At 39.3% G+C, this 8,938-nt stretch overlaps 1 protein-coding gene across 1 annotated transcript in view; it reads left to right on the top strand.

Annotated features, from left to right (window-relative positions):
• The window catches only part of LOC137646049 (mediator of RNA polymerase II transcription subunit 23-like), a 714,542-nt gene that overhangs the window by 553,844 nt on the left and 151,760 nt on the right, over positions 1 to 8,938 (top strand). The window contains exon 14 of the mRNA XM_068379200.1: positions 6,423 to 6,606. Coding sequence (XP_068235301.1) covers positions 6,423 to 6,606 — 184 coding nt within the window. The remainder of the gene's footprint in view (positions 1 to 6,422; positions 6,607 to 8,938) is intronic.

Genomic DNA, 8,938 nt, shown 5'->3' with positions numbered 1-8,938 from the left:
CGTTTGCTAATGGATATCACATTCCAATACTCACTATGGTGCCCATCAACAACTCTTTGAGATCTATTACTTAAAAAATCAATAATAATGGTAAGAAACGACCCACATTATTACTACATTATTTATTTAGACATTGAAAAACAAGTTATAGTCATGAGATACTCCAAGATCACAAACTTTATTAGATATAAGGGCAGAGTCTTTATTAATTTTTATTTGAATATCACCCAAGTTCCTTACACTGTTTTTCTTTCCAACCACCATAAACTCGGTTTTGTTTTCGTTTAATTTTAGCTGTTTGATTGTCATCAAAGGATATGATTATTAATAGAGAAGTATTGAATCAAAAGCTCAAGATAGAGACGACTGGTGAAATCTAACCGAGGCCCTTTGTGTCAGTAGGCGTAGGAGATGATGATGATGATGATAATTGTCATCCCTTCCTTAACAAGAATTCGGCTTGGAGTTTCAGTAGTATTGTCTATATAATTTCTTCTTCTTCTTCCCAGCTTGTTCCCATTTTTATATGGGGTCGCCGTTGCGGATGAGCCGTTTCCATCTTTTTCTATTCTGCGCTTCTGCCTCATCAATCCCCTTCTCCTGTAAATCTCCTCTGACACAGTCCCTCCATCTCTTTCTTGGTCTCCCTCTTCTTCTTCTTCCTTGAACCTCCATCTCCATAGTATGTCTCCCAACGTGGTCCTCATCTCTCCTCATCAAGTGTCCATACCATCTCAGCCTCCCTTCCTGCACTTTCTTTGATATTTCCACCACCTTTGTCGACCCCCTTATGTAGTCATTTCTTATCCGATCCTCTCTTGTCACCCCAGACATCCACCTAAGCATTCTCATTTCTGCCACATCCATCTTCTTCTCCTCTGTCTTCCTCATGCTTGCTGTTTCTGTTCCATACAGCATTGCTGTTCTTACCACTGTCTTATGAAATTTTCCTTTCAATCTCAGTGGTATTCTTTTGTCGCAAAGAACTCCTGAGGCTGCTCTCCAGTTGTTCCAGCCTGCCTGTACCCGATGTTTAACTTCATCTTCCATACCTCCTCCAACATTAACAAATGATCCCAAATACTTAAACTTATCAACTCTCTTTATCTGTTCTCCCCTAAGCTGAATACTTTCTCTATCATCCCCCTCACTGGTGGTACACATATATTCCGTCTTAGATCTACTTATTCTCATTCCTCTGTCCTCCAGTACTTGCCTCCATCTTTCCAATTTCATTTCCAGATCTTCCCTGCTCTCTGCGCACAGAACAATATCATCTGCATACAATATGTTCCATGGTACTGCCTCCCTTACCTCTTCTATTAAAACGTCCATCACTATGTTAAAGATAAATGGGCTCAGAGCTGACCCTTGGTGTAATCCTACTCTCACCTCAAAGCCCTCTGTCTCCCCAGTACTGCTCCTCACTCTAGTAAATACATTACGGTACATCTCTTGTATCAGTCGAACGTACTTTTCTGGCACCCTCCTCTCCCTCAGACTCCTCCACACCTCTTGTCTTGGGACTCGGTCATAAGCCTTTTCAAGGTCAATGAATACCACATGCAGGTCTCTTTGCTTTTCCCGGAATTTCTCCATTAGTTGCCTCAGACAAAATACAACATCTGTTGTTCCCCTACCTTTCATGAATCCCATCTGCTCTTTACCTATTTCTACTTCTTCTCTTAGTCTGGCATCTATCATCCTTTCCAGTATCTTCAAAGTGTGGGACATCAATTTAATACCTCTGTAATTCCCACACTCTTGGACATCTCCTTTCCCTTTGAAGATTGGGATCAATATACTCCCTCGCCACTCATTTGGTATCTTTTCCTGCTCAAAAATCTTTATCATGAGGTCATACAGTATATCTACTCCTTCATCTCCTAATGCTTTCCATGCCTCCACAGGAATCTTGTCTGGCCCAGTTGCCTTCCCATTCTTCATCTTCCTCAGTGCATTTATTACCTCTTGCCTAGAGAAACTTATTACCATGCCAAAGTTTGCCTGTCCATCCTCTCTTAGTAATCTATCATTTTCTTCATTTAACAGCTGTTCAAAATATTCTTTCCATCTCTTTACAATGTCTTCCTCCTTTCTAAGTACTACACCATCTTGATCTTTAATTTGTTTGATGTGTGTAATATCTTTGGTGCTCTTATTTCTAGTCTTTGATAGCTTGATCATCTTGTTTAATCCTTCCTTTGTCCCCAGCTCATTATACACATCATCATATGCCTTAGCTTTAGCTTGGGCTACTACCTTCTTCACCACCTTGTTTTTCTCTCTGAGCCTCTCTCTGTCATCCCCTGACTGTGACTCTTCCCATCTCTTCTTTGCCTCCTTCTTATCTTTTACAACTTTCTCAATTTCTTCACTCCACCACCAACTCTCCTTTTCTTCCCATATGATACCAGATGTCTCTCCTAGCAACTCCTTTCCATGCCTTCTCATTACTGCTGCATTTCGTGTCCACCATTCTTGAACATCTTCAATTCCTATATCAATATCCTCCAAAACCCTTCTCTTAAACTCTCTCATTTTATCTCCTTCCCTCACTAGTTTGTACCACTTAATTTTCCTTATCCCTTTAGCTTTAGCTTTTCTTTCCCTTTTTAGGCCTAAGTCCATACATAGCAGTCTGTGTTGGGGGGCTACATGGTCACCTGGGATAACCTTGCAGTTCTTTATGAAGTAAAATTGTGTATTATTTGCAAATAGTTTGAACTTCACACCATGCCTTTTTAGTATATTCTGTTTTTGATAGACCAATAGTATAGATGCAGAATAAGATTGGGCCCAGTACACTCCCCTGACGTACCACTCTGTTTAAAGGTTCATATAATGAATAAGAGTTTCCAATTTGTGCACAGTATGTCTTTTAGTAGTCTTTTAGGTACAGTATTTGAAAGCTTGATCTTCAATACTGATGGAACATAGATCATTTAGTAGCAGTTCATGCTCAATTGTATCAAAAACAGCACTAAGATAGAGTAATATTAAAATACCACATTTATTTTCATCCATCATATCCAGCATATTTACAACAGAACAGATAGTTGACTCTTCAGAGTATAATTTTCTGTAAGCAGACTGGTTGTCTGGCAAAGCTTCTATTTCTTCTAAATGACCAATTGGTTGTTTAAGATTACGTATTTTAGCACTTGCGAAATAAAGGCTAGATTTGAAATAGTTCTACATGAGCTAAATTCCTGATAACCTAGAGCACTTTTCAAAACTGGTGTTCGGCATCAATGACCTTCGATGTCATGAGGCCAGAAAACTTCAAATCAATCTATCAGAATAGGTGTGACTATAGCTATTTTCTCAGATTTGGGGGAAACTTGCAATCTCATCGATACTATTCTCATAATTATATTAGCTAGACTAAAAAAGTTTCTTTCTTGAGATACTTCAGATACAGTATTGGCATTGGATCGATCACACAGTTTGGTTTCTTTACTCGTGATAATCCCGGTGATATTGTCTTGTGTTATATTATTGAATCTTATTAATTTTATCTGTGTATCTAGTGTAGCATTAATCTGATGTTGAATGTTTGCAAAGGACCTAGTTATATTTTATATTTGTTTTTTAAAGAATACTAGAAAATTATTTGCTTGCTTCTGGTCACTGTACCCCTCTGGTAGCCTTATTCATTTACATTTCCTGTACTAATACATCTAGAAGACAATTTGTGTCTCTTGCTGCTTCGTGGAGCTTTTTGATCTTTTTCTTTTTAGGTGTGCGTGTTTTCTCTTACGATCGCCTTCATGCAAACCTGTCCAGTGCACGAGGGTCCCGCGTGCGGTACCTTCATGTCATCGTTGGAGACGACCTGCAATCTCTGTGGCCTTCGTGCAGAGGGCATCGCTGCGAGCAGGGTTCGGCCCGTGCAGTGTGTAGGGAGTGGCCTGCCTCCCAATGGGAGAGATTTAGACGGCGCAGGAAGGAGGAGGCCAAGCATGATCTTTCTCCCTCAGGGGCGAGAAAAGCGCATTCTTTTTCTTGAACCACCCATGTCTTTCAAAAGCTCCTTCTCGCTCGCGTTCTTCTGAGGGATGATCAAGATGGAGCGCAGACCGACAAACTCCTTGGCAACCCCGGGGATCTAGGGTGGTTGTTGCTTCCCTTAGAGGAGCAACTTCAACTCCAGCCACTGTAGAGCTATTTTTCCTTTCAGATGTACTGCAGGTGTAGCCAACCTTAGGGATTTCGGGACCCCCTTCGAAGTAAGAACTTCTACGTCTCCTTCAGCTCGGTGCTAGGAATGACCCGTCTCGTGGAAGGAATATCTCTCCACTCGATGCCACTATTCCAGTAATAGCGAAGTTCCTTGTATACCTTCGGGAGGAAAAGCTTCTTTCTGTCTCGGCGGTGAAAGGCTATCGCTAGGCCCTAAGCCTCGCTTTTAAACTGGAAGGAGTTGACATATCCTCTTCATTGGAGCTTTCTTTACTCATACAGAGTTATGAGATCACTTACCCTCAGTCAGAGATTAGCCCTCCTTGCAACGTGGTTCGCTTCCTGAGTTCCTTAAAAGGACCTCCCTACGAACCATTACGCCGTGCAACTGACTGAAATCTCACTTTGAAGATGGCGTTCCTGCTCACTTTAGCCTTGGTTAAGAGAGTCAGTGCACTACATGGCCTCTCGTATGACATCACCCATTTAAGGGGATGGGGGGAAGTGACACTCAGCTTCGTCCGTGAGTTCATTGCTAAGACTCAAAATCCGGGGGTACTGGACCATAGATTCGGGCCCTTTCAGATTGCGAGTCTCCGTTTTGTAACCAATGACCCAGGTCAGTTCTTACTTTGCCCAGTGGGGAGTTTGAGAGGCTGTCTTAAACGCACTGCAGCAACACGGCCCCGACTAACATCTCTGTTTGTTAGCTCAGGTAGAGACCCCTGTTTGTTAGCTCAGGGAGAGACCCCTGTTTGTTAGATCAGGTAGAGACCCCTGTTTGTTAGCTCAGGGAGAGACCTCTGTTTGTTAGCTCAGGGAGAGTAAAGAGGAGGATCACTAAGAACACTGTTTCCTCCTGGGTCTGCCAGGTGATTGAAAGAGCCTTGGTTTCAGATCCTCGTCCGTCTCGTCGTCTTAGAGCCCATGACTCGGGAATTAGTACATCATTGGCATTTGAATGCAACTTTTCCGTGTTGCAAGTACTAGAAGCGGGCGTGTGGAAGAGGCAAACTACTTTCACAGCCCCTTACTTAAAAGACATGACCCACAAGAGACTCGATACGTTCATTATCGATCCTGTGGTGGCTGCTCAACAAGTGGGTTAAGAATATCTCGTGCTCCTTGATGGATAAGTAGCAGTTGGTTGAAGGCATTGGTTTCCCTGGTTAATACTGAGACGAATGAGAGTATGTTTGGGTTTCCTTTCTTCATCTTCCCTCCCTTGGGGTACAGCACTATGGGTCCCTCTGCAAGCTGGCTTCAACCTCTGCAGGTTATTATCACTTCCCTTGTGTAGCCTAGTATAAGTCATAAATCTATATACTGTCCACATCCCCATTGCTTTCTGCTAGGTAAGCAATGGGAAACTTCTTGTTTTTCCGATATATAAACTCAGAATGTGTTTATACAATACTGTACAACAAACTCTCATTACACTAAATTGTATTGACTCGGTCATATACTGGGTCAATGTCCATGCCAGACTTAAGACTTCCACCCACCTATGAGTGAGTCATCCAAACAAATAACCGAAGATTTGTTAGTATGGGAATAAATGGCAAATTGTATGCGATTTGTCATATTTCTGAACTAGATATTAATCTCTGGCACAATCATTCAGTTAGTTTTTTATGGACGTTGCATAAGTTTTTTCATAATTCTGACCATCGTTTACATTCAGATCTTCCCGGACATTACCATCCTGTTCGTAATACCAGGTACGCAGTTAATTCTAATAGGCCTTTCTTCTCCATGAGGACAGTCAATACTACACAGTATTTTAGAAATTTTATTCCAGCTGTGACCAAGTTGTGGAATGATCTTTTAATCGGGTCGTTGAATCGGTAGAACTTCAGAAGTTCAAACTTGCAAGGGTGTTGAAAAGGGTGACATTAGCCCTTTTATAGTTTATATATAAAAGATTTGTTTTAATGTTGTTACTGTTCTTTAGATATTTCATTTTAATTGTACTTTACTTCTCATATAGTTTACTTCCTTATTTCCTTTCCTCATTGGGCTATTTTTCCCTGTTGGTGCCCTTGGGCTTATAGCACCCTGCTTTAACAAAAAAGGGTTGTAGCTTATCTAATGATAATAATGATAGTAATAAGTCGACTACTACCTGTAGTAATTTAACTCTTGGACATTCTTCTTTGATTAAATTTAGGGACTCTAGAAATAGTAAATTTGTCCTTATGAGAAGATTTATTTTAAAGTTTTCAATTTTCTTTCAGCCAACCTGTTATCATTAGTGTTCAAGAGCCATGTTTGGAGCATCCTTCATGCATTACTAGAGATGTTCATTCATCGCATTCATCACTCACCACCACAGTACCGTGTTCAGTTCCTGTCAACTATTCACCACATGGCAGCTGTACCACTAAATACCATGACTCAAATTACACAGCTGCATTTATGGTTAGTAGTCTTTAAAAGTTTTGTTTAAAATTTCTTCAGTGATATGTATGTAGGCTCAGAATTACTGATTTTAGTAGTATTTTCTTGAATTTACACTAGAGTTTCCTTTAAAGGGTAATCAAGAGGGTGTGTATTTTGTCTTTTATTTTGTCGTTTTTCTTGAATAGTTTCAAAATGCAACTTTGAATGATGTATTTAATGCTTATACGGTACATCTGCTGAGGATGTGTAATTATTTTTTAATGTAGAAATTTGTAACTGTACAAGCTTGAGTGTGTCTGTGTACGTTACTTTTAATGACCTAGTCAGTTGTTTTTTTATCACTGTGATAGTGATATTTAAGCTAATTACTATATCAATGACCCTTTCCTTGGGGAGTCATCAGGCTTAAACTGTTGAAGCTACCAGCTTCCTGACCTCATAGAAAAATAGAAAAATATTTTCTTCCCCCCCCACTTTCTCCAATCCTTCTTTTCCCGTGATGCCAAATAGAGCCAATAGTTGACACCACAAAGAAAATCACACATTTATTAATACTAAGAACTACTTATAATCCATGTCTCCCACACCCTACGGGTCGACCTTTCACGGTTTAACATCATTTAGTAATTTAAAAAGATAGGTAATTTAGTATTAGAATTTGAAAGATTTAGGAGTTGTCATTATTTTCTTAAGTTACAGGTATATACTAAATTGTTTTAAAAACATTTGGCAGAAAAGGTCGAGTTGGTACTACTGCTTTATTAGAATTTGGAATTTTCAAGAGGTGTCTTTATTTCCTGTTAAGTTACACGTATGTACTAAATTGTTTGGAAAAATATTTGGCAGAATAGGTCGAGTTGGTACTACTGCACTGGTGTTAGTGATATAGCCAAATAGATATTGGCAATGAAACTGGAACTGGAATGTCAGACTGCATAGCCACTCTAGTATGTATGCGAGTAAGGAGTTGAAAAGCTTCCCAATTTTAAGGAAGTTTTTTATGTAATTAATTCAGATTCGTGTCTATTGAAAATGATGAGCCCATAATTGCTGTGATTTTGGGGGGTTGCATATCATATACCATCCTCTCCTGCCAGACATGAAAATTGGACATTTCATTGTAGGGCATTTGTCATAGCTGATTTGACAGGGCTGATTCAATGTTATTATTTTCAGTGGAGGTTTGTTATTGTGTAAAATGTTGTCATTAACACTCTCTCTCTCTCTCTCTCTCTCTCTCTCTCTCTCTCTCTCTCTCTCTCTCTCTCTCTCTCTCTCTCTCTCTCTCTCTCTCTCTCTCTCTCTCTCTCTCTCTCTCAAAAGTTAGGATGACAACGTCATCTGGTGTATATTTTCAAACTCTGGATGCCTAATAGTTCGAATTCCAAACTGGGCAAACTGCTGACACATCGTTTGTGTCAATGACTACAAATATGCTTTTTGGCACTATTTTTGCATCAGAAAATGCACTTCACACACATTATGTTTCACAACACTCCCCTACTCTTATTCTGTGCTGTCTTATCTCTGTCGCACGTACTCAAACTAGTCCGAACTCAAAATCTGGCAAACATCAAATAACAATCATTCTTGAAAATTTATTCATTTAGATTTGCTCTACATTATGCAAACACGGACTCTTGAGTTAGCAACCCATCAATGAGAACTAATTTGAATTTGAAACTTCCTAGTGCAATTGAGGATAGGGAAAATGAATCTGATCAGGTGTACGTTAAAACTCAAACAATACAAAATGCAACAAGGTGGACAACACAAATTTTCGTCAAAATCTGGCAAATATCAAATAACAATCATTCTTGAAAATTTATTCATTCAGATTTGCTCTACATTATGCAAACACGGACTCTTGCGTTAGCAACCCATCAAAGAGAACTAATTTGAATTTGAAACTTCCTAGTGCAATTAAGGATAGGGAAAATGATTCTGATCAGGTCTACGTTAAAACTCAAACAATAAAAAATGCGACAAGGTGGACAACACAAATTTACGTCAAAATCTGACTGCGTAGAATTTCTCTATAGTTAAGCTGTTCACAAATTATGTCCAACTTTATTCAGAACATAACACATTCCTCATAGCCTGTCCAAATGGTTCAGTAACTAAACTTTTTAGGCAATCTCCAAAAAGCAAAAGATATTTACTCACATTGCTGAAGTAATGAATAACAAAATCACATACATACTTCAATTTGCATAGTTAAATAAAGAAACACATTCAGCATGAGCCTAACTCCCCTAAAGAATAGGTGGTAGCAATTTATTCTGCAAACTAACCAAGATAAAAATATTGTAACTGAAATTCTAATTGTTAGGTAAAAAAGCTAAATCTC

Source organism: Palaemon carinicauda, chromosome 8, assembly GCF_036898095.1.
Source record: "Palaemon carinicauda isolate YSFRI2023 chromosome 8, ASM3689809v2, whole genome shotgun sequence".
Classification (NCBI taxonomy): Eukaryota; Metazoa; Arthropoda; class Malacostraca; order Decapoda; family Palaemonidae; genus Palaemon; species Palaemon carinicauda.
This window is presented reverse-complemented; position numbering and strand designations above follow the sequence as displayed.